Below are 24,806 nucleotides of genomic sequence, written 5' to 3' on the forward strand. Positions count from 1 at the left end.
TCACACTATGCTTGCAAATTCTCTTGAAGTTGAAAATTATCTGAAGAGAGAGGAAAAAAGTAAATTCTGTGAATTTAAAATCTAATTTAGGGGGCCAGAGACACAGAACAGTGGGTAGGGTGCTGGCCTTGCATGTGACTGACCCTGATTGGATGCCTGGCACCCCATCTGGTCCTCTGAGCCTGCCTGGAGTGATCCCTGAGTTCAGAGCCAGGAGTAACCCCTGAGCATTGCTGGGTGAGCCCCCCACAAAAAAAAAAAATTTAGGTTCAATGTGTTCCCAGCAGGTTTGTTTGAACTAAATGTGTGTGTGTTTAAGTATACACCCTACATACACAACTTAAGGAAATAGCTGTAAAATCATGATAAAAGCAGAATATAACTATAACTAAAATTCACATAAAAGCTGCTGAAGGCTTAAGGCTTCTCCAGTACCTGTCCTCAGAGGCAAGACAAGGTCCTCTCGCTCTCTGAACTTACTATCTTTTATTTGATTTTGAACAACACCCAATGTCGATTAGGGGCTGCCACCATAGTGGTACTTAGGGGATCATGGGTGCTGAGGGGCAAGCCTGAGTCTCCCACATGCAAAATACGTGCACTAGTCCTTTAACGGATCTTCCCAGACCCTCTGTGAAGTTACTTCATAGTCACAGTACAGTGGGGAAGGCGTTTGCCTTGCACATGGCTGAGCCAGGTTCCATCCCTGGAACCCCATATGGTCCCCCGTGCACCACCAGGAGTGATTCCTGAGTGCAGAGACAGGAGTAACCCCTGAGCACCGCCGGGTGTCCAGTCCCCTCCCCCCACCAAAAAAGAAGACACAGAAACTCCAGCCCTTCCCCTTCAACCCAGAGTCCCCAAAAGCACTCCTCTAGTGTCTGCTTGCAGGGCTGGTCATGAGGAGCCGCTGTCCCCACCTTTGGCCAGTTTTCAGTGTGAGTGAAAGTGTTCTCGATAGGAACGAGAAATCACACTTAACCTGAACGCACAGAACTAAGTAATCATAACTCCTGTTGGGATAGAGCATTGTACAGCCACTAACTGATAAGAACGTTTATCTCAGCGTATGTGCCTTAAATGTCAAAAGCAGAAGTCGCATTTGCACTCTGATTACAGCCGTGATAACATCTGAGTAGGCACAGTATGAGCCAGAAGATAACCTAGAACGGCACGAATGGTTGTAGCTTCAAGGGGACGTGATTGGGAGGGAGTATGGGCAGCACTCGGAGCTCTCCGCCCTGTGCTGTGCTCAGGGATCACTCCTGGCATGCGATCACTGGGGAGATATGTGCTGGACATTAAACTGAGCTTGGGTGCATGCGATGCAAGCACCTTAATGCCTCTGTGAAATTTAGAATTTAGTACACAAGGTTTTCTTTTCTTTTTTTTTTTTGTCACACCCAGTGATTCACAGGGGTTCCTACTGGCTCACACACTCAGGACTTACTCCTGGTGGTGCTCAGGGGACCACATGGGATGTTAGGAATCGAACCTGGGTCAGCCATGTGCAAGGCAAATGCCCTACCCGCTGTGTTATTGCTCCAGCCCCTAGTACACAAGTTTTAAGTGGAAAAATGTGCTCAGTGGGTAAGGCTCTCATTGCATGTGCTCAGTGGAAGAGCGTATGCCTCACATATGTGAAGATCTGTGTTCAATCTGACACAGAGAGAGGGGTGGGAGAGGGAGGGAGGGAAAAGTGAAGGGAGGAAGGGAGGGGAAGGCTGGAGCGATAGTACAGTGGGTAGGGCATTGCTTTGCATGTAGCTGACCATGATTCAATCCCAGCATCCCATAAGGTCCCCTGAGCACTGTCCGGAGTGATCCCTGAGTGCAGAGTCAGGAGTAAGCCCTGAGCATTGCGGGCTGTGGCCCCAAAATGAAATATAAATAAATAGTTAAAAAAGAAGACAGAGGGAGGCAGAGAAAGAAAGAATGCAAGCAAGCAAGTAAAATTGGTGAATGCTTTGACTCTTATAGAGAGCTGTTGAGTTATGTAGTTAAATTCTATAATGTTGTAAACGAATGGTAAGTCAATAAAACACTGTAGCACTGTCCTCCCGTTGTTCATCGGTTTGCTCAAGTGGGCCCAGTAACGTCTCCATTGTGAGACTTGTTGTTACTGTGTTTGGCATATTGAATACATCACGGGGAACTTGCCAGGCTTTGCCGTGCGGGTAAGATACTCTCGGCAGCTTGCCAGGCTCTCCGAGAGGGACGGAGGAATCGAACCTGGGTCGGCCTGGTGGGCCGCATGCAAGGCAAACGCCCTACCGCTGTGCTATTGCTCCAGCCCAAGTCAATGAAAGAGATCCTAAAATCCTTCATGCAAAGGTGCAGGGATTGTCCTTTCAAGGTGAATGGAGAGGGTGGAGAGGGCCGGAGAGATAGGACAGTGGACTGGGTGTTTGCCTTGCACATGGCTGAGCCAGGCTTAATTCCCCAGGTTTATGGTCCCCTGAGCCTCCACAAGGAGTGATCCCTAAATATAGAATCAGAGTAAGTCCTGAGCACTGCTGGGTGTGAACCCCCCCCCCAAAAAAAAAACTCAAACAAACAAAACCCAAAACAAACAACCAAAAAAGATGAATGGAATGGCTGTGTGGACCACTTAAACTGGATACTTTATTGGGGCCAGAGTGATAGTACAGTGGGGAGGGCACTTGCCTTGCACATGATCGACCTGGGTTCAAGCCCCGACATTCCATATGATCCCCTGAGTACCGCCAGGAGTAATTCCTGAGTGCAGAGCTAGGAATAATCCCTGAGCATTGCCAGCTGTGCCCCCCCCCCCTCGGAAAAAAAAAAAGATTCGATTCTTTTTTGGTCCACATCTAAGGGTGGGGGAGCTATGTGAGGTCCTATAGTCATATGATCAAACCCAGATCACTGGGTACGGCAAAAAAAAAAAGAAAATCAAAACCAAACCAAACCAAACCCTGGATGGGCTGCAAGCAAGGCAAGCCTACCTGCTGCCCTGTTCTCTCCAGTCCCAAACTGCACTTTTTTTTTTTTTTTTTTTTTTTGCTTTTTGGGTCACACCCGGCGATGCTCAGGGGTTACTCCTGGCTCATGCACTCAGGAATTACTCCTGGTGGTGCTCGGGGGACCACATGGGATGCTGGGAATCGAACCAGGGTCGGCCATGTTGGCTGTGTGCAAGGCAAACGCCCTACCCGCTGTGCTATTGCTCCAGCCCCAAACTGCACGTTTTCATAGGGGCCACTTCCTATGATGTTTAAGACCCCAGCTGCGTTTAGTGGTGGGGGGGCTATGTTGTCAAGGGTCAAACAAACTCTGCCACCCAGCTATTTCCTGACCTGTACTTTAATTTTTTCCCCCTTTATGTTATTGTATTACATTCAACAGTGTTCAGGGCTTACTCCTGGCTCAACATTCAGGGATCATTACTGGTGGGGTTTGGGAGACCATATGGGCTTCCAGGATCGAACCCTGGTAGGCTCCATGCATTTTATTATTATTATTATTTTGCTTTTTTGGGTCACACCTGGCGACGCACAGGGGTTACTCCTGGCTCTGCATTCAGGAATCACCCCTGGCAGTGCTCAGGGGACCCTATGGGATGCTGGGAATCGAACCTGGGCTGGCCACACGCAAGGCAAATGCCCTACCCGCTGTGCTATTGCTCCAGCCCTCCATGTATTTTTAATTTGGGGGAAAATTTTATTTTTTTTTTAGCTTTTTGGGTCACACCTGGCGACGCACAGGGGTTACTCCTGGCTCTGTACTCAAGAATTATCCCTGGTGGTACTCAGGGGACCATATGGGATGCTGGGAATCAAACCCAGGTCGGCCGTGTGCAAGGCAAACTCCCTATTCGCTGTGCTATTGCTCCAGCCCTTAAAATTTTTTTTTTTAAAGAAAGAAAATGAATCTTTCCAAAGACTCTGCAATGTACTGGATTACTGTAAAAAAATTTTTTTTTAAATTTTTGGGATGGTGAGATAACTCCAAGGCGAGTTTGACCCCTGCTCCTGCATGCCCTCCCAAGCACAACCAGGTGTAGTCATGGTGGGGTCCACACCACTGGAGAGGTGCCCCCCCAATCAAACAAATCCTTTTCGTGGAGGGGGGTGTGGGGTGCCAGGGTAGAAACCACGACCTGGTGAAACCAAGGCATGTGCCTTGCCTGCTCTGCCGCCCGCCCAAGCGGGTGTCCTTGAGGGATTTTCAGGCAGAGGGGGACAGGGGGAATGAGGACAGAAAAGGCCTCTTTCCCGGGAACCTCCACATGCAGAATCCCAGGTCTTAGCCAGTTTGTTTGTTCGGTGATGGTCAGGGGTTACTCCTGGCTCTGCACTCAGGAATCACTCCCTGTGATGTTCCAGGGACCCTATGGGATGCCGGGGATCGAACCCTGGGTCGGCCTTGTGCAAGGCAAATGTCTGACCTGCTCCTGCCCCTGTCTTAGACTTGTTTGGGGGTTGGGACACACCCAGGGGCACCAGGGCCACGTCTATACAAACCAGGTCACTTAACACAAGGCAAGCGCCAGAACTCCTGTACTGGGGCTGGAGCGATAGCACAGCGGGGAGGGCGTTTGCCTTGCACGCGGTCGACCCGGGTTCGATTCCCAGCATCCCATATGATCCCCCGAACACCGCCAGGAGTAATTCCTGAGTGCAGAGCCTGGAGTAACCCGTGAGCATCACCGGGTGTGACCAAAAGAGGGAGAGAAAAAAAAAAAAGAACTTTTGTACTCTCTCTGGCCCAGGCCTTGGACTTGGGCAACATCTCGGAAGAGCTCAGAGGGGGAGCACAGAGCCTGCCCGCCACTGTCCAGGAGTCCAAGTGTCCCGCCAGGCCCAGGCCAGGAGAAGCCCATGTCTGCAGGGGGATGAGGGCGGCCCAGGAGACAGCACGGGCTGTCGGACCCAGCGCCAGTGGAGAGTCTAGTTCATTGTGCCTGTTTCCAGGTGAAGGTGACCTTGGGCAGGAGGCAGGGGTTCTGAGTGGCTTGGAAAATGGCCTCAGCACAAAGCCGAGACATGGCGGGGGCGGGGGGCATCCAGAAAGGGGGGCAGGACATGACAGTGAAGGAGGACAGCCGGGAGAAAAGGGGGTTTTCCAGGAATGGAGTGCGGGGTGTGGCAGAGGGGACTGAGTGGGCCGTCCAGTCAGAGCGGGGAGACAGGGGGTGCAGGTTTGGGGGAGTCTGTGGACTCCCTGGAGGCGGTCAGGGGGCTCTGGATGGCTCAGAAGACAGGGAGTGGGCGTGGCTATGAATTCTGCTTTCTTCACAGCCCTGTAGCACTGTCCTCCCGTTGCTCATCGATTTTCTCGAGCGGGCACCAGTAACGTCTTCATTGTGAGCCTTGTTGTTACTGTTTTTGGCATATTGAATACACCACGGGGAACTTGCCAGACTCTGCTGTGCGGGCGGGATACTCTTGGTAGCTTGCCGGGCTCTCCAAAAGGGGCGTTGGAATCGAACCCGGGTCAACCGCGTGCAAGGCAAACGCCCTACCCGCTGTGCTATCACTCCAGCCCTTCTTCACAGCAACTTGCAAACTTATAAGGATCTCATGATTTCGTGTTTTTGTTTTTGGGCCAGCCTTGGTGACGCTCATTATAGCTCCAGCGTTTTTTTTCTGGCACCGCATTCAGGAATTGTTCCTGGCAGTGCTCAGGGGACCCTAGGGGATACCAGGGGATGGAACCCAGGCCAGCCGCATGCAAGGCAAGTGCCCTACCCTCTGTGCTTTCTCTCCCTCGGGCAGGCGTGCAGTCCATGATTTTTTCCAGCCTCAGGATACAGTGTGTCTTTGGGGACAGCCGGGAGGAAGGAAGTGGTCTGACCTTGAGATGCAACCTGGCCAGTCCCTGGCTCTGTGCTGGCCCAAGCAGACCATTGGTGCCTCCCCCCCCTTTCCTCATGGCAGAGAAGGGAGACCCCGGCACACTGGCAGAAGCAGATGGGGGCGGTGGGCACTGGAAACTCCTCTGGCTGTGGTCTCTAGGTGCGTGAGGCCTGGCCTTCCACCAGGGGTGTGAGCACTTGACAAATGTGCCCGGAACCCTGAGTGCAGGGAACAAGGGCGCAGTGAGAGTATCAGTGTAGCAACTTTTCCCATTCGTCCCGAGATGGAGACCTCCCCTGTGCCAGGCCAGCAGGTCACAGCAGGCAATGCGAGGGACGCTTGTCGCCCAGAGGTGGGGGAGATCAGAGGAGGAAGAGATGGGCTGAGAAATCGGACTCGAGGGCCAGAGAATGGTAACCGGGATGCGGGACCCAGGGCCAGGAGGACAAATGCGAGGCAGCATCCAAACAGGTAGAGGACACAGTGATGAGCAGAAGCAAAGGCTGGACCGACCCATGCCCCCAGGCCTTGCAGACTGTGAGAGGCTGTAAGAGAGAGTGGGGGTGGGGTTCGGGGCAGAATGGCACAGTGGGAGGGCTCCTTCCTGGCGCGTGACCAACCACGGTTCAATCCCCAGCGTCCCACATAGTCCCCTGAGCCTTCCAGGAGTAACTCCTGAGTGCAGAGCCAGAAGTGACCCATAGCCACCACCAAGGGCGGCCCCCAAACAAAACAGAACGAAAGCAAGAAAGCAAGAACAGTGGAAGGCAGTTGCCTCGCGTGATCCTGACCCTGGCTGGAACCCGTGGCACCACGTGTGGCCCCCCAGCACCCCCAGGAGGGCCTGGAACAGCTCTTAGACACCCCTGGGTGTGGCCCCGAGACAGAAAACCCAAACCAGACCCGTGAGAGGGGTACCAGAGTGGGTGTGGCTTACACTAAGCTCACCCAACACTTACTGAAGGACAATGAGAATTTCTGCAAAGACCCCATTTGATGGCAAAAGCTTCCCAAAACACCCCCATGCCCCTGATACCAGGCTGTGGGGTCACCGACTGCATGAAAGTTGAAGCTATCTCAGCGGTCATCATGACACCACCAGCGTCCTTACGACTAACCATATCAGACCCCAGTGGACGGCGGTTGCTGGGCCCCGGGCCCCTGAGTGCATACCTTCTAGACCCACCAGCTCTAAGTTGGCTCCCTAAGGGGACTTTTGGGCTGTCACCACCATTGTCCCTCTGCTGGTGTCAGGAATGTGACAGCGACTGGTTAACATTTATCCCCTCGCAGGACAGTTCCCACCCCAAGAATGCTGGCTTCCAAAATATCTTAGCAAACCAAGCAAAATGAGTCAGAAAGAGAGGGACAGACATAGAAAGATTGCATTCATCTGGGGAACTTAAAGTAACAATATAGGAGACTAACACCCAAGAATAGCTGAGATAAGTACCAGGAGGTTTACTCCATGGCTTGGAGGCCAGCCGCACACTCTAGGGGAAAAGTCAGCTCAGATAGAGAAGGGAGCACCAAATCAAGGGTGTTGGGAGGATCCTCCTAGGATGGGAGATGCGTGCTGAGAGTAGACTATAGTCCGAACATGATTGCCACTCAATGCCTCTTTTGCAAACCAACAGCACCCAAAAGGAGAGAGAGAACAAAAGGGAATGCCCTGCCACAGAGGCAGAGTGAGATGGGGGAATAGGGGGTGGGAGGGATACTGGGATCCGTGGTGGTGGAAAATGGGTACTGGTGGAGGGATGGGTACTTGATCATTGTATAACTGAAACCCAAGCACAACAACTTGTAAGTCTACAACTGTGCCTCATGGTGTTTCACTAATAAACATTTTTTAAAAAATGTCTTAGCAAACCAAGACTGAGAAAACTGCCCTCGAACCCAGGTCCCACACCCCGAACCCCGTAGCAGCCCCTGGCTCCTGGACAAGCCGTAATCTTGGCTGCCACACCTGGCGGCACTTAATTCTTCCCTATCTCCCGACCTCCTGGCCTCCACTGCTTGTGGTAAAAAGTCAATAATCGAAAAGTCTTTTTGCAGTCCCCCTCCTATCAAGAGGGAAAACACACAGAGACGATAGCTCCCCTGGAACCCAGGGTTCCTGCACAAAGGGGTCAGGTTTGCCCAGGGCAGGGAGGCAGGGCCGGGACCGGGCCCCCGGGTATAAAGGAAGAAGGCTCACACTGGCCTTCACTCCGCTGCGGCTACACTCCTTGGAGTAGCTTCTCCTCTGCGGCCAGATGGGACTCGGCATGATGAAGTGGGCGGTGGTGGCCCTGGTCTGCCTCCAGCTCCTGGAGGCCACGGTGGTCAAGTGAGTCTGGGGCCCGGCACTGTGCAGGGGGTAGGGGGCTGGCCAGGGGACATGGTGGTCTGTCGCTGTTCTGGAATCTCTGTAGGGGGCAGGGAAGGCTTCCTGAGCCACTGCAGGACCAGACACAGAGGAGGCAGCAGTCGCAGCCTCTGCCGGGGAAACTCCCAGCCTAGGGTGCTCCCTTCCCTCCACCTCCACCTGACACAGCGGGGGTGACCCTGTGTCCAGGGCGCTTCCTCCCCTGGGGCCACACCCGGCAGTAGGCAGGGGTTCTGGAGTCTCCACTGTCCAGGCTCTGTGTTGGGTGGTGGCCCCCTGGGGACAGACTCCCGTCTCTATCTGGCATGAGTATCTGTCTTCCCCAGACCCTCAAAACAATTGTTTCTGGAGAGGGAGACCCTTGCTGGAAATTGTCTTAAAGTTCCCAGTTCATTTGACAGCCGTCACAGGGATCAGAGCAGAAACAGGTGCACCGGGACCTCTGTAGGTCTGGTGGCCTGTGGCAGGAGGCAGAGCATGGAAGAGCACAGAGAGGGCACCAGGCTGTCCGCTAGTGCACCAGAGGTGATTTCCTGGGCAAAGAGATGATTCTCCAGAAACTTCATTTCATGTGCAGACTTTAGCAAAATAGTTCATGGGTCCGGCAACGAGCTTCAGAAGAATGCCAGGCTCTGGGCTCAGGGAGACAGCTCACTGGGCTGAGTGCAGGCTTTGCATGTGGGTGGCCTGGGTTTGATCCCTGGCACTCCAGGGTTCCCCAAACACTATCAGGAACAAAGCCTGGGCACGGAGCCAGGAGTAACCTCAGAGCACAGAGCCAGGAGTAACCCCAGAATCCTGGCAGGTGTGGCCTGAAAACAAAACAAGAACAGAAAAAGAAAATGCAGGGTCTGAGAGATAACACAGCAGGTCAGGCATTTGCCTTACAGACAGCTAACCTGGGTTCGATCCCCGCCATCCCATACGGTCCCCCGGGAGCCGCCAGGAGTGATTCCTGAACACAGAGCCAGGAGTAACCTCTGAGCATCATTGGGTATGACCCAGAAACAAAACCAAAACAGAAAGAAAGAAAATTCAGGGTGCTGAGGGAATGGGGGTTCAGTGGGGAAGGAATGAGGAGCCTGGGAAGCCCAGGACTGTCCGGGGAGAGACACTGCCCCATGAGGGGAGAATCACCCCATTCCACAGCTGGCTAGGAGTACCCAGGCCAGCAGCCTGCATGGGACCCGAGACCAGCAGTGACCCCAGGACCAGGTCAGGACCCGTTTTGCCTCCAAGTCAGCGTGGCCCCCTCTGCCACAGCTCGGCCCCGCACTGGGCCTGGCGTCCAACGCCCAACACAGGGAGGCCTCTCCCTGCAGAACGTGGGCGCCTCTCACTCAAAGGCAGCACCCGGGGAAGAGGATTGTCCGAAGCTCCACTCCCTCCCCCAATCCTGGGGGCAAATGCTGGAGTGTTTGAGTGCAGACCCCAGGGTGGGTGTGGGCCCTGGGCCCTGGGGATGGGGGGCATGCGCAGGTATGGTTTCAGACTCTTTCAGCACATGCTGAGAAGTTTGAAGCTTTTTCTTTTCCCTTTTTAGTTCTTATTTTTTTTTTTTAGCAGCGGTGTGTGTGTGTGTGTGTGTGTGTGTGTGTGTGTGTGTGATCCCTCCTTAGACCTTCCTGGTCCTGTTTGATACGGGTTCCTCCAACGTGTGTGTGTGTGTGTGTGTGTGTGTGTGTGTGTGATCCCTCCTTAGACCTTCCTGGTCCTGTTTGATACGGGTTCCTCCAACGTGTGTGTGTGTGTGTGTGTGTGTGTGTGTGTGTGTGGCAGGCCACACCTAGCAGTGCTCAGGGGTTACTCCTGGCTCAGCACTCAGGAATCACTCCTGGCAGTGCTTGGTGGGGATCATTGGTGGGGGGCGGGGGGAGCAGACAATACGGGATGCCCGGGATCAAATCTGGTGCATAGAAAGCCAGTGCCAACAATGAACTATCTCTCTCTGTTCACACTCCATTTTTTTTTTCGGGTCACATCTGGCAGTGCTCAAGGCAATCCTGGCTTGGTGCTCGGGGTTCACTCCTAGCAGTGCTCAGGGAAGCATACAGTGTCAGGGATTGAACCCGGGCCTGCCGCACACAAACACGCACTCAAGCTCTGGAGTCGTCTCTCTGGCCCTTTGACTTAGTTTTGAGAGGCAGAGAGAGGAGACTCGGAGAGAGAACGAGGGGCTGGAGCGAGAGTAGAACAGGAAGAGCATTTGTCTTGCACGTGAACCAACCAAGGTTCGATCCCCAGCAACCCCGATAGTCCCCCCCGCCACAAGCCCACCAGGAGTGATCCCTGAGCACAGAGCCAGGCAGCAGCCCTGAGCACCCCTGCGTGTGGCCCCCCCCAGACAAAATCAAAACAAAAAAAGACAAAGAGAGAAAGTGGCATCGCCCGAGGTGGCAAGACACACTCCAGTGACGGACCCTCGGGGGTGCGGGGAGGAAGGCCAGGAGAGCAGCCTGACGAGAGACAGAAAGCGGGCAGCGAGGGAGACCGGGGCTCTGAGAGCCAAGAGCCAGACCCCGCCCTGCCCCCGCCCTCCCCAGGGTGCCCCTGAAGAAGTTCAAGTCCATCCGCGAGACCATGAAGGAGCAGGGCGTGTTGGAGGAGTTCCTGAGGACCCACCAGTACGACCCCGCCCAGAAGTACCACTTCGGCGACTTCAGCGTGGCCTATGAGCCGATGGCCTACCTGGACGTGAGTGGCGACCCCCCCCCTGCTTTCCCACCCGCTGCCCCCCACCCCCGCCGGCTGCCCCCGAGCTGACCGCCCGCCCCTGCCCCCTCCTCGTCGCAGGCCGCCTACTTCGGGGAGATCAGCATCGGGACCCCTCCTCAGAACTTCCTGGTCCTGTTTGACACGGGTTCCTCCAACCTGTGGGTGCCCTCCGTCTACTGCCAGAGCCAGGCCTGCAGTGAGTGGGGGGCGCAGGGAGCCCGGGAGGGTGGGGTTGGGGGGAGCTTTGCCCGTATCAGGGCACCCAGGAGTTCACAGACTCCTTCACCAAATCCTCTTTGGCCCTTTCCAGAGGCCAGTCCCGAACGTGGCCCCACGAGGGCTCTGGGGAGCAAGGCTGCCTGTCCCTACAAGCCTTCCGCTGCCCCGGGGGCGCTGGACACGGAGGTGGCCCCCAACCAGCCAACCTGACTTCCGGCACCTGTTCCCCCCGCAGCCGGCCATGCCCGCTTCAACCCCAGCAAGTCGTCCACTTACTCCACCAACGGGCAGACCTTCTCCCTGCAGTATGGCAGCGGCAGCCTCACCGGCTTCTTCGGCTACGACACGATGACCGTACGTGGGACCCTGCACCTCGGCGTGGGGCGGTAGCGGGAGACCCGGAATATGAGTCCCCCTCCAGGGCCCCCGCGAACCATCGCGCCTGGCCAGGCGCCAAGGACACCACCAGGGTGCCCCAGATGAGCCGGTGGTTTTCCTTGAGGAGTTTCGAGCAGAGGAGGGCTTGGGACATTGTGGTCAGGCTCCTCCCAAGAGGGGGTGTCACTAGCAGGACTTGTCCAGGGTCAAGTTCCACGAATATGGGGACTGGAGCAATAGCACAGCGGGCAGGGCGTTTGCCTTGCACGCAGCCGACCCGGGTTCGATTCCCAGCATCCCATATGGTCCCCCGAGCACCGCCAGGAGTGATTCCTGAGTGCAAAGCCAGGAGTAACCCCTGAGCATCGCCAGGTGTGACCCCAAAAAAAGCAAAAAAAAAAGTTCCACAAATATGGGGCGTAGGACAAGGCTGGGGTTTCACCCCCGGCCACTGCTCATGAGGGCTGGAGGTGAGTGAGCAGGTACCCAGGCTGACCTCAGGGTGCCCAGTCGGAGGGGACCCGCCCGGGCATGGGTCTTTGTGGGGAGGCCCAGGAGGCTTCTGGGTTCTGAATTGCCCTGATCCCCCCTCCAGCTCCAGAACATCAAGGTGCCCCATCAGGAGTTCGGCCTGAGTCAGAACGAGCCGGGAAACAACTTCGTCTACGCCCAGTTCGACGGCATCATGGGCATGGCCTACCCCTCCCTGGCCATGGGGGGCGCCACCACGGCCCTGCAGGGCATGCTCCAGGAGGGCGTCCTCAGCAGCCCGGTCTTCAGCTTCTACCTCAGCAAGTGAGGACCCCCGGGCGCCTCCCTACACCCCACCTGCCCCCTTCCGCGGCCCTGACACTCCCCGACAGTCCCAGGGGCTCAGGATCTTGGGGTTCCCATGGGGCACTTCCCTTCCAAGCTCCTGACCCCTTTATGCTCCCCTCTGGACCCCCAGAAGCCCCCAATTCTGCTTTTCTTGGCCAGCACGGACTCACTTCCTCTTCTGCCCAAATGACGCTTTGCGTGTGGCGGCAGCTCTCAGGCCCGCTGGAGGGACCTTCTCCCATCCCCCCCCATCAGCGGGGCCCCTTCCACTCCCATATCCCCCCTCCAGTGGTTTTTTCTAGACTCATCTGTTGCCTCATCTCCCTCCATCCATTGCTCTAGCGAAGTCCTTCTGCTCAGGGCCCGTCATGAACTGCTCCTCATCTCAAATGCTGGCAAATTGGGTGGGAAGGGCTGAGTGCTTGGGACTTTCTACCCCAGAGGCGGCCAATCAGCTTCTCGGAAGAGTCACCTCACCTCTCTCCTACCAGCACCAGGTCGCTAACATTCGTTGCTTCTTGGTTCTGCATCCCTGCACTCAGGAATTACTCCTGGCGGTGCTTGGGGAAACATATGGGATGCTGGGAATCGAACCCAGGTTGGCCGCGTGCAAGGCAAAACGCTCTAGGGGCCTTACTGACAGACCCCCTGGCTCTCTACCTCTGATGACATAACCACTTTTTTTTTTTTTGCTTTTTGGGTCATACCCGGCAATGCACAGGGGTTACTCCTGACTCTGCACTCAGGAGTTACTCCTGGCGGTGCTCAAGGGGACCCTGTGGGATGCTGGGAATCGAACCCGGGTCGGCTGCGTGCAAGGCAAACGCCCTACCCTCTGTGCTATCTCTCCAGCCCCAGACATAATCACTTTTAACTTAGTTTGTTTTAACTTTTAACTTAGCTTGTCAGCTCCACACTGACATTAGGCAGCCTGGGGTGGTTCTCTAAACCAACAGGGACCCCCTCTCCTCCCCTCCCATCCCAGCAGAAAAAAACAAGATGGATCAGGAGCGGGGTCCCAGAGAACGGGGTGTGGGGCAGGGCTGGGTTTCGACACCCTGTGGCTTTACCCCAGACACCAGTCGGTGAAGCACTGGGCTTTGGTACAATCTTTAAGTGAGGAGTTTCCCAGTCCTACCCTCAGGGAGCCCAGTCTGAGGAGACACAGGCCTATCCTGAGGGAGCCCCAGTCTGAGGGGACACAGCCTTGTCCTCAGGGAACCCCAGTCTGAGGGGACATAGGCCTGTCCTCGGGGAGCCCCAGTCAGAGGGGACACAACCCTGTCCTGAGGGAGCTCCAGTCTGAGGGGACACAGCCTTGTCCTCAGGGAACCCCAGTCTGAGGGGACATAGGCCTGTCCTGAGGGAGCCCCAGTCTGAGGGGACACAGTCCCGTCCTCAGGGAGCCCCGTCCTCATGGAGCCCCAGTCTGAGGGGACACAGTCCCGTCCTCAGGGAGCCCCGTCCTCATGGAGTCCCAGTCTGAGGGAACACAACCCCGTCTTCAGAGAGCCCCAGTCTGAGGGGACACAACCCTGTCCTAAGGAAGCCCCAGTCTGAGGGGACACAACCCCGTCCTCAGGGAGCCCCAATCTGAGGGGACACAGCCCCGTCCTCAGGGAGCCCCAGTCTGAGGGGACACAGCCCCGTCCTCAGGGAGCCCCAGTCTGAGGGGACACAGCCCCGTCCTCAGGGAGCCCCAGTCTGAGGGGACACAGCCCCGTCCTCAGGGAGCCCCAGTCTGAGGGGACACAGCCCCGTCCTCAGGGAGCCCCAGTCTGAGGGGACACAGCCCCGTCCTCAGGGAGCCCCAGTCTGAGGGGACACAGCCCCGTCCTCAGGGAGCCCCAGTCTGAGGGGACACAGCCCCGTCCTCAGGGAGCCCCAGTCTGAGGGGACACAGCCCCGTCCTCAGGGAGCCCCAGTCTGAGGGGACACAGCCCCGTTCTCAGAGATGAGTCGGGGGCAACCCCTCTCCCTCAGGTGACTGCTGCTCTGCTGAAAGCTCCTTCCAGCCCCTCCCTGACGCACCCCCTTTGCCTCCTGCAGCCAGCAGAGCTCCCAGAATGGAGGCGCGGTTGTCTTCGGGGGCGTGGACAACAGCCTGTACACGGGGCAGATCTTCTGGACTCCCGTCACCCAGGAGCTGTACTGGCAGATCGGTGTTGAAGAGTAAGTCTGGGGGCGCCGTGGGGAGTCCTGGGGAGGCCGTGCTGCCTGGAGACGACTCTGGCGCACTCCAGGTCACACGGACTCATCAGGCAGTGCTGGGGTGGAACGAGAGAGACCCAGCATGCTGGGGTGGTCTGCGGGGAGAACACTTGGGGTCCCCAACCTCACAAGCCCCTCAGTCCAGCTCCATGGACGGGCTGACACAGTAGAAACTGGAAATAATTGGCTCCAACTCCTTCCCTCCAATCAATAGCTTTGTCTTTCAGGCTTCTAGAACTTTCCCCAGAACTTTATATACATATATGTATATAAATATATATATATTTATTTATTTCCTTTTTGGGTTATATCCGGCGATGCACAGGGTTTCCTCCTGGCTCTCCACGCAGGAATTACTCCTGGTGGTGCTCAGGGGATCATATGGGATGCTGGGAGTCGAACCCGGGTCGGCTGCGTGCAAGGCAAACGCCCTACCCTCCGTGCTATCTCTCCAGCCCTTCCCCAGAACTTCATGATAGGGATTCTAAGGCAGTCTCGGGTCGGTGTGAAGGAGGAGGGCTGAGTGGCCCTCTTCCGGTGCACCTTGACTCTATCCTGAGCTGAGGTGCTGAATCTCGCCCCCCTCCCCCGCCCCGTCCAGGTTTCTCATTGGCGGCCAGGCTACTGGCTGGTGCTCCCAGGGCTGCCAGGCCATCGTGGACACTGGCACCTCCCTGCTCACCGTGCCCCAGCAGTACCTGAGCGCCCTGCAGCAGGCCACGGGGGCCCAGGTGGACCAGTACGGACAGGTGCGGGGGCCCTTCTCTGAACTCTCCCTGGGAGCAACTGCGTAGACAGATTCTGGGCCTCCATGAACTGGCTGTTCCTTAGACTTATGGGTGGGGGTGCTGGGCGGCTGAAGGCTGAGAGGGGTGAGGAGGGCCCCCACTTGGCAAATCTCCAGTCCCTCCGGGGAAGCCGGTCTCACACTTGCCAGGCCCTCTGGGGTGTGAGACCCGAGCGCCTGCCCCTTCTCCTTGCAGATGGTGGTGAACTGTGACAACATCCAGAATCTGCCCACCCTCACGTTCGTCATCAGCTCGGTCAAGTTCCCCCTGCCGCCCTCCGCCTACGTCCTGAATGTGAGTCCAGACGCTAGAGGGAGCGGCTCAGTCAGGGCAGGGTGGGGAGCTCGGAATGTGGGCGCCATATCCCAGCACCTCGCCACGTGACTGTTTCTCCCACTCTTGGTTTAACCTCCTGCTCGGGACTCAGCAGGGAGTCCACGATGGATGACAATTTCCTGGGTTTTTTTTTCTTCTTTTTGGGTCACACCCGGCGATGCACAGTGGTTCCTCCTGGCTCTGCACTCAGAAATTACTCGTGGCAGTGCTCGGGGAACCATATGGGACGCTGGGAATCGAACCCGGGTTGGCCATATGCAAGGCAAACGCCCTACCAGCTGTGCTATCACTCTAGCCCAAAAATTCCTTATTATTATTATTTTTTTTTTGGTGGGGGTGATCACCCCACCTGGCTGTGTGCCAAGCCAGCGCCTTCCCTCCTGAGTTCTTTTCCCGACGCTGGGTGATAATTCCTCAGCTGGGGGAGCCCCTTCCGGGGCATGGAGATTCAGCCAAATGAAGGAACTGGCCATAGCTAGTCCAAGCTAGTCCATAGCTAATCCAAGGTGGACTCCAAGTGGGGGTGGCGGCTCTTGGTAGACCCTGAAGAACGTTGCCTGGGCCACACTCTCTCATCCAGACATCCCTTTCTCTGGGGGTGCCACTGGGTGTCCTGACCTGAGAGCAAATGAATGAATGAATGAACCTGCTTTCTTCCTTCTTCTTTGCTCTCTTTTTTTCTTTGCTTTGTTTGGGGGTCCCACCCAGCGGTGCTCAGGGCTTACTCCTGGTTCTGCACTCAGGGATTCGCTCCTGCCGGGCTCAGGGGGGCCACATGGGGTGGCGGGGATCGAACTCGGGTCGGCGGCGTGCAAGGCAGCGCCCTCCCCGCTGTGACCCACCCTGCTCTCTGTCCCGCAGAACAACGGCTACTGCACCCTGGGTGTGGAGCCCACCTATCTGCCCTCCCCGACGGGCCAGCCCCTGTGGATCCTTGGGGACGTCTTCCTCAGGTCCTACTACTCCGTCTACGACATGGGCAACAACAGAGTGGGCTTCGCCACTGCTGCCTAGAGCCCCCACCTGGATGCCCCGGCCCTCGGCCCCCTCCTGGCGCCCCGGCCCACTCGGGGCTCTCTCGGATCTGCCTCGCCAGGGCCGACCCTAACCTAGACCCCAGCTCCGTTAATAAACAGCTCTTCACCGCATTGGCCGCCTGTGGTCCTTAGGGCGGGGCTACCGTGGCACGACGGGCTGCAATTGGTCGGAGGGCTGGAGAGGGCGTGTCAGGCCAGCTGGCCACGCCCCCTCCGGTTTGCTGGGCACTTTGGCGGTGGGTCCCTGAGACTCTTGAGAGGAATGGGGCTGGGGGCTGGAGAGATAGCACAGCGGGGAGAACATTTGCCTTGCACACAGTCAACCCGGGTTCGATTCCCAGCATCCCATATTGGTCCCCTGAGCACCGCCAGGAGTAACTCCTGGACAGGTGTGACCCAAAAAGCCAAAAAAAAAAAAAAAAAAGGAATGGGGCTTAAGCTGAGATCGGGACCGAGAAATTGTGCAGGTGTTAGGGACCGAGAAATTGTGCAGGGCCCCCAGCTGTCTCTAGTTTGACCCCCCCCCCTTCCCCGCACACACACGTATACACACTCTGCATATGGTCTCCTGAACACCACCAGGAGTGATCCCTGAGCCCAGAGCAGGGAGTAAGCCTGAGCACAGCCAGGTGTGTCTCAAAAGACAAACAAAAAAAGATGGAGTTTGGGGATGGGCTCTGTGCTCCTCAGGGCTTAGAGTCTGTGTGCAGTTTGCTCCTGGAGAGGGAAGATGAGAGGGAAGACTGGGGGTGCTGGGTGGGGTGGGGCATCTTTCCTTGGAGAGGGAAGATTGGGGGCTGGGTGGGGTGGGGCATCCCTTTGTGATGGGCTCCAATCACACCCACCTAGTCTGCCATAGGCTTCTGGTGTTCCCAAATCTAGGTCCAAATCAGGGGTCGAGGTTGCTGGTGACAGAAGTTGGATGCGCCCTGGGAGGGGGTGCCCCTGTTAAGTTAATGCCCTGGGGGGGGCATCGGAGGGTCCGGACCCAGTTTCACCCATTTACCCCCATGTCCCAGCGCTTGTGTTTGAAGATGGGCCGGTCTTCAGCTGTGGACAAGAGGTCTGGCTACTCAAATCCTGTGCAAACAAAGTCCATTTGTACTAACCGGCTGCTCCAGTAGGTTCTTGCCCCAGTGTACAGGGAGTCAGTTTGATTTAGGCAGGTAGATCCACCGACATCAAGTTCAATAAGCAATTCCTGGACACTGGCAGGGGGTATATGAATACAACTCATTTTTTGGTTTGTTTTAGCCACATTCAGCAGTGCTCAGGGCTTACTCCTGGCCCTGTGCTCAGGGATCACTCCTGGCAGTGCTGTGGTTGGGAGGAGATTAAACACAGGTCCACTGTGCAAAGCAAGTGCTCTATCAGCTGTGCTGATACAGCTGAGCCAGGCTCTGGAAAGTATTAGATGCCTCCCATGAAGGCTCACTTTCCCGGCCACTGCAAGCTGAGTGGAAGGCTGCTCCCTGGGCTTCTGGCTGTAATAGAGGCTCTCAGGACCTTCCACTCCTCTTCAGGTTCACTGAATTTGCTGGAGTGGTTCACAGAACTCAGGAAACCGGATGGATTACTCACTAGATCACCAATGTATTAGGAGGTTATTATATCTCAGGAAAATCAGGTGGAAGAGAGGCAAGGGCAAGGACAGGAAAGACCGGGGCCCCTAGGACCTCTCGGGATGCACCTTCCTCCCCAAATCTCTGTCAGTGTCTCCAAGTCCCTCCTTGTGGAATCTTCCAGAGGCTTTCTTACCGAGTCTGACTGATTATGCTGTTGGCCACTGGCAATGACTGGAACTTAACCTCGAATTCCTTTTCCCTTCCCTGAGGTCAGAGGGGTGGGGACTGGAAGTTCCAGTGCTCCAAGCACTTGGCTGCTGTCCTCAGTAGCAACCTGCTCCGTCCTCAGATCCTTCTCCAAAGGTCACCTTCGTGACACAACAGAAGACCCCACCTTGAGCTCACCTACACTGAGGGAATTTGAAAGCTTTTTTGTAGTCTAGACCGGGGACAAAAACCAAATAAATGTGAGAACTATATTTTGGTTTTGTGAAAGTCCAAATATCCAACACACCTATGTGTGTGTGTGTGTGTGTGTGTGTGTGTGTGTGTGTGTGTGTGCTTTTCATAAACCAAAATACTGTGTGAAGTGAGCAAGAAGCCTTGTGGACTTCATTTCTGAGCTCCTTCCTGCCCTTCTTAGGAGAAACCTAGCAAAACCCCCACCAGTAAGCTGGCCACCAGGGGTAGGGGTGGAGAGCGGAACAGCGAGTGGAGAACGGAAGACGGAGGAGGAGCAGCAGAATGACGGCGTAGCACCTGTAATTTACAACAGGAGAAGATGACTTGTAGGAGACGGGAGGCTGCCCATCCAGCAAGTTGGTGCCAACCAACGAGGCCTTGCATGGGAGGGCAGAGCTGGGGAAAGCGGGGGGGCTGCAGGTGACAGCTCTCATTCCCCAGAGGGGCACCCCCGACTCGCTCCTGAGAGCCCAACAACCCGGGTCTGGCCCGGTGCAGACGTTTCTCGCGGCGTCGGGTCGTGTCCACGACACCAAACACCACCAAGCTCGAGCCCTGCGGTCAGGCAGGACGCAGGAACCAGAGCAGGGGGTACTGGCCCGGGCCCTCTCTGCGGGAGGAGAGAAACGAGCACCGGAGGCAGGCACGGAGAGGTACCACGCAAAGGGGACAGGTGGGCTCCCGAGCGCGCGCGCGCAGGTAAGCGCCAGGCAGGCCCGGGCGCGCCGAGCCGGACTACAACTCCCGGCATGCCCGCGGCGGAGCCTCCGCGTGGACTACACCTCCCAGAAGGCTGCGGGCGGGGCGGGGCGGGGCGGGCTGCTGCCCTCTGCCGGGCGCGGCGGGAAGTGGGGGTGCGAGTGACAGCGGGGCCGGGGCGCGGGGCGCGGGTGACAGCGGGGCCGGGACGCAGGAGGCGGCGGCGGCGGCGGCGGCGGCGGCTCAGCGGGGCGCGCGGCCGGGGCGGGCGGCGGCGGCGGCGGCGGCGGCGGCGCGGAGCTCGCGGGCCCGGGCGGGGGCGGCGGGCGCGGCTCGCGGGCCGGACACCTGAACTTGGGACAAGTTGCCGGAGTGGCGGGGCGCGGGCGGCGGACGGCCTGACCTTCAGCGCGAGGTGAGCGGGGCCGGGGGCGGGGGGGCGCGCGGCGGGGCGGGGTGGGGGGCGCGCGGCGGGGGGGCGGGGGGGCGGCGGCGGCGGCGCCCCGACTTATGTAACCGGGCGGGAGGGGCCGGGCGTGGGAGTGGACCCGCGGGGGGAGCCGCCGAGGGCCGCGCGGCCGAGGGTCGGGGCCGGGCCGGGCCGCGCCCCGCCCCGGGCAGTGTCTGCGCGCGTCTCCCCCGCCGGGCGCCCCGCGCGCGCGCGCCCCGCACCCCCCACCCCACCCCACCCCACCCCGAGCCCGCCGCCCCCCGGCCGCGCCCCGGGCGGCGCCTCGCGGGGAGCCGGCCGCTGCCGGCCCGTCCCGCCCGCGGCCCGGGCTTGCTGGCCCCGCTCGCGCCGCCGCCGCGGCCCCGAGCCGGCCGCCCGGCGCTGCCCGGCGCTGCCCGGCGCTGCCCGCCCGCTGCCCGCCCGCTGCCCGCCCGCTGCCCGCCCGCCCGCGCTACCTGGCGGCGCGCCGTGGGCGCTGCGGTGGCGCACCTGGCCGGGCGGCGCCGGCTCGTGGCCGCCGGTCCCCGTCCCGCCCGAGGGCAGCGCAGCCCCGGCGGGCGGCTCGGGGGTGCGTGTGCGTGTGCGTGTGCGTGTGCGGGGTCGGGTGCGCCCTGCCCGGGTCCGTTGCGGGGCCGGGGGCTGGCCGGCCCGCGGGGGGCGTGTGCCCATGTGCACCGGAGGCGCGCGCGCGCTCCATCTGTTGCGCTCGGCGCTGCCCGGGCCTTTCCCCTCGGGGACCGTCCGGATTTGCGGGCGGGGGTGGGGAGGACTCTCTCCGGGGGAGCCAGGGTGTCTGGGGGGCTGCGGGCCGTGCTCGGGGCCGTCCCGGGTTCGCGCCAGATCAGCTGCCCGGAAGCTTGCTCCCTGCCTCAGTTTCCCCGCAGCCTCTCTGTCGCCCCCCCCCGTCCCCGCCCCCGGCCGGAGGCGGTTTGGGGCGGCTCCCTGGAGCCCCGCCGTGTCGCTTCCAGGCTCCAGGGCCTGCTGGCGTCCCAGCCCTGGCCTCCTCTTCGGTGAGGGGCACCGACCGCGAACCCGGGAGTGCTGCTCTGGCACCCGGCAGGGGACACCTCCAGCGGGTGCCGCCTGGTGGACTGAGGACCCGTGACTCATAGTCAGGTGGGCAGGAGCCCATGGAGGCTCCTGGGGAAGTGGACGCCCCCTTCCTCTCACCGAGCCCGGGAGGCTCCCCAGCCTGGCTTTGAGGTGGAGGGAGCACTGGCCTGGTGGAAGGGTCAGCGGGCCCGCCCTCCCTCCCGGGACTCTGATTCTGGCCATAATTGCCTCATTAGCTGCAGTTTATAGCTCCCAAGCACCTGCCCCCAGGGAGTGGCCAGGGCCCCTGGGCTTCTGCCCCTTCTCTTCAGCTCAGTGGGGGGGGGAGGGGGAGTTCCCCTGCCTGGCAGGAGCACAGCACCACCACCACCCCCAGTTGGGCCTTTGTCCTGGGGATGGAGGACAGTCGGCACCTGGGGCCCCCTGGAGATGACCCTGGGATTCGGGTGGGCCTCCTGAGACTGCAGGGAGGGGCAGGCCCTGAGCTGTGTGTCCTCCTCACAACCCAGGGATGCCCTGTGAGGCCCCAGCTGGGAGGCTGCCTGGTGAGGGAGTGGCTGGGAGCCTGTGGGGGGTGGGGTGGGGGACAGACGTCTGTGCGCTCTATGTCCCAGACCCGTGCATCCACCTCTGAGATCCCGGTGTGATGGCCACACGACAGGGTGCGGAGGGAGATCCCCCTTTTCCCTCTCAACTTGAGCGGAACAGTTTATAGTGAAGGATGGGTATGAACCCCCGTCGCCAGCCTGTCTTGTGTGTCCGCTTTAGAATGAGGTAGAAATGATTTTCATAGGACTGATTCAGAGGGGTTAAGCCGTTTGCCTGAAGTCACCCAGCACCGGGGTTTGGAGTCTTCTAACTCGGTGCCGTCAACCTCCAAACCCGTGCCCCGTGTAGGCTTCTCTTAAAAGGTGGAGGAGGGGTGGGGCTGGAGCCGTGGCACCAAGGGGCGGGCACTGGCCTGGCACATGCCCGACCTGGGTTCCATCCCCGGCACCCCTCAGTCCCCAAGCACCGCCGGGAGAGATCCCTGGGTGCCAAGGCAGGAGTCCCTGAGCACCAGGCTCTTCGCCTCCACACGGCCGGGACCGCAGCCCGCACCCGCTCGTGGATGGCCCCGACGTGTGGGAGGCGTGTCAGATGCATGTCCTGGGTCGTGGGCCCCAGAACCCATGCCCCACTTCCACCGGGGGCCCAGAGGCAGGGGAGGCGCGTGGGGTGCATGGGGTCCCGCAGAAGCCCCCGCAGGTGACCCTTCCTCTGTGGGGCCCTGCACGGGGAACGTCCCCCCCGTCCGGCACAGGCAGTGGGGCCGAGGAGCAGCCGGAAGGGCCATGGCTGAAACCTGAGGACGACCTTGACTGCACGCGGGTGCCAGAGCCACCAGCTGGCTCAGCTTGGACAGAGTGACAGAGCCGGGGCTGCCTCTGGTGGGCCCTGAGCTCTGCCCCGCCCAGGCACTGTCCCCATGGCCTGCGCCCCCCACACCCGAGAGGGAGGGCTGAGCCCCAGCCCCGCTGCCTGCCCCCTCCACCCCCCACCTGTGCGTCGGAGCGCAGAGCATGCACCGGTCTGGGGACGCACAACGGCCACCGGGTTTTTGGTTGCTGGTTTTGGTTTTGTGGGCCACTCCCAGCTGTCTCAGGGCTTCCTCCTGGCTCTGCTTTCGGGGGGTCACTCCCGGGGGCACTCGGGGTGCCGAGAGTCTAATGGGGGTCTCGCTGGATCGGGCGCATGCGAGGCAAATGCCCTCCCCTCTGTACTCTCACTCCGGCCCCTGAAGAGCTCTTTTTTGTTTTGCTTTGTTTTTTTTTTGGGGGGGTCACACCCAGTGACGCACAGGGGTTACTCCTGGCTCTGCCCTCTGGAATTACCCCTGGCGGTGCTCAGAGGACCATATGGGATGCTGGGAATCGAACCCGGGTCGGCCGCGTACAAGGCAAACGCCCTACCCGCAGTGCTATCACTCCAGCCCTGAAGAGCCTTTTTGTTTGGGGTCACACCCGGTGTTGCTCAGGGCTTACCCCTGGCTCTGCACTCAGGGGTCACTCCTGGCAGAGTTGGGGGCAGCATCACAGTGCTGGGGACTAACCCGGGATTTGACCCGGCAGAGGGCAGGCACCCTGCTCACTGCAGCAGCCCCGTGAAGAATCTTAGAGCTAATTTCTTCTGTGGTTTTGGGGCCATACCTGGTTGATGCTCCAAGCTGCTCCCTGCTTGTTCCTTGGGGTTTGCTCCGGGTGACACTAGCCGTGGGGGTCGACCATGCAGTGCTGGGCCCGATCTGGGGCTCACTCTGTGAAGCGTGCTACCCCAGACCATTGAGCTACCCCTGTTCTTTCTTTTCTTTTTGCTTTTTGGGTCACACCTGGCGATGCACAGGGGTTACTCCTGGCTCATGCATTCAGGAATCACTCCTGGCGGTGCTCAGGGGACCCTATGGGATGCTGGGAATTGAAACCGGGTCAGCCGCGTGCAAGGCAAACACCCTCCCCGCTGTGCTATTGCTCCAGCCCCCCCCCTTTTCTTTCTTTACCTTTTTTGGGGGTGCTGCACCCAGCGGTGCTCAGGGATCACTCCTGGCGGTGCTCGGGGAGACCATATGGGATGCCAGGGATCGAACCAGAACCAGGATAGGCTGTGTGCAACGCAAGTGCTCTGCCCACTGTACTATCTCTCTGGCCACAGCCTCATTTCTTTCTTTCTTTGGGCTATACTCGGTTGCTCAGGGCTGATTTCTGGCTCTGTGATCCTGGGGGGCTTGGGGCGAGTCGTACGTTTTGTCGGAGATCAGACTCAGGCCAGCTGTGAGGAAGGCAGCTGCCTCACTTGCTGTCCAGCCTCTCTGGCCCCCAACGCCTTATTTGATTCTCATTTTCATCTGGGGAAACAGAGGCATAGAGGGCTCAAGGGGAGGAATCCGGAGCTGAGGGTCGCATACAGGCTTACCCGTGTGGCCCGTGGCGTCTGAGAAGCTGACTTCCCAGCCGCCCCCCCCACCCCCGTTCCCCACTCATTCTGGCCAAGGGTCCTTGACCTCATCGGCAGCAAGTTGGTCACCTGCCCCGGGGGCTCCTGGGGGATCATTCGGCCTGGCCACTTGTGCCCACCCTGACCGGTGGCTCCCCCCTCCCTCTTTGCCGAACCCCCTCTTCCTCCACGCCGCTCCAGACTTGCTACGATGTCACTGAAGGTGGAGATAACACCAGAGACGGGGCAGCCTGGGGACTTATCTGGCCACAGGAAGTGCTTGGCAAGGGGAGAGGAGGCGAGCATGGAGCTGTGTGGGGGGGTGTGGGGGGGCAGAGGCCGGCATCAAGGTCCATTTTCTTTATCTTTCTCTGTTGGGATTTTGGGCCACACCTGGCAATGCTCAGGGCTTTTTTTTTTTTTTTTTTGACGCCGTGCTCAGGGGTCACTCCCCTGTGGGGTTGGGGGAACCAAGCGAGAGCCGACTGCATGCAAGGCCGGGGGCGCTCTGCCCGCCTGGCTCGCTCGACCCCAGGCTGCTTTTCTTTCCTTCCTCCTGACTGTGGAGCGGAGGAGGAGAGGCGAGAGGGCGGGAGCCTGTGGACTCGAGTCCCCTAGTGGAGGGCCAGAGTGAAACGGGGACCACGGGGTCCCACGGGGATTCATCTCAGCTTCCAAGGGCTGTCAGGCCTCCTCCTGTCCTGTTGGCCCCTTCTAGGGCCACCCCACCCCACCCTCCTGTTGCTACATTCTCCGACCCCCAGGGCATGCCTCTTGGTCACCGGGACTGCCCTGGCTCTAGACAGATCAGGGTGCTGTTGGTTTGGGGGGGCCACGCCTGGTGATGCTCAGGGTTGCTCCTGGCTCTGCACTCAGGAGTCACTCCTGGCGGGGGCCCAGGGGACCGAAT

At 59.0% G+C, this 24,806-nt stretch overlaps 2 protein-coding genes across 2 annotated transcripts in view; both read left to right on the forward strand.

Moving 5' to 3' along the window:
- Positions 1–8,081: 8,081 nt before the first annotated feature.
- Positions 8,082–16,736, forward strand: PGC (progastricsin). Its single transcript, XM_056126304.1, has 9 exons — positions 8,082–8,154; positions 10,737–10,887; positions 10,987–11,104; positions 11,363–11,481; positions 12,101–12,300; positions 14,374–14,496; positions 15,137–15,284; positions 15,519–15,617; positions 16,521–16,736. The coding sequence occupies exons 1-9, from the start codon at positions 8,093–8,095 to the stop codon at positions 16,671–16,673; spliced, it is 1,173 nt and encodes a 390-aa protein (XP_055982279.1). The 5' UTR covers positions 8,082–8,092; the 3' UTR covers positions 16,674–16,736.
- Positions 16,737–19,733: 2,997 nt separating this feature from the next.
- The window catches only part of TFEB (transcription factor EB), a 47,008-nt gene continuing 41,935 nt past the window's right edge, over positions 19,734–24,806 (forward strand). Inside the window, 1 exon segment of the mRNA XM_056125991.1 lies at positions 19,734–19,837. The gene's annotated coding sequence lies outside the window, so the exon portion shown is untranslated.

Source organism: Sorex fumeus, unplaced genomic scaffold (assembly GCF_029834395.1).
Source record: "Sorex fumeus unplaced genomic scaffold, SorFum_2.1 ptg000061l, whole genome shotgun sequence".
NCBI classification, from domain to species: Eukaryota; Metazoa; Chordata; class Mammalia; order Eulipotyphla; family Soricidae; genus Sorex; species Sorex fumeus.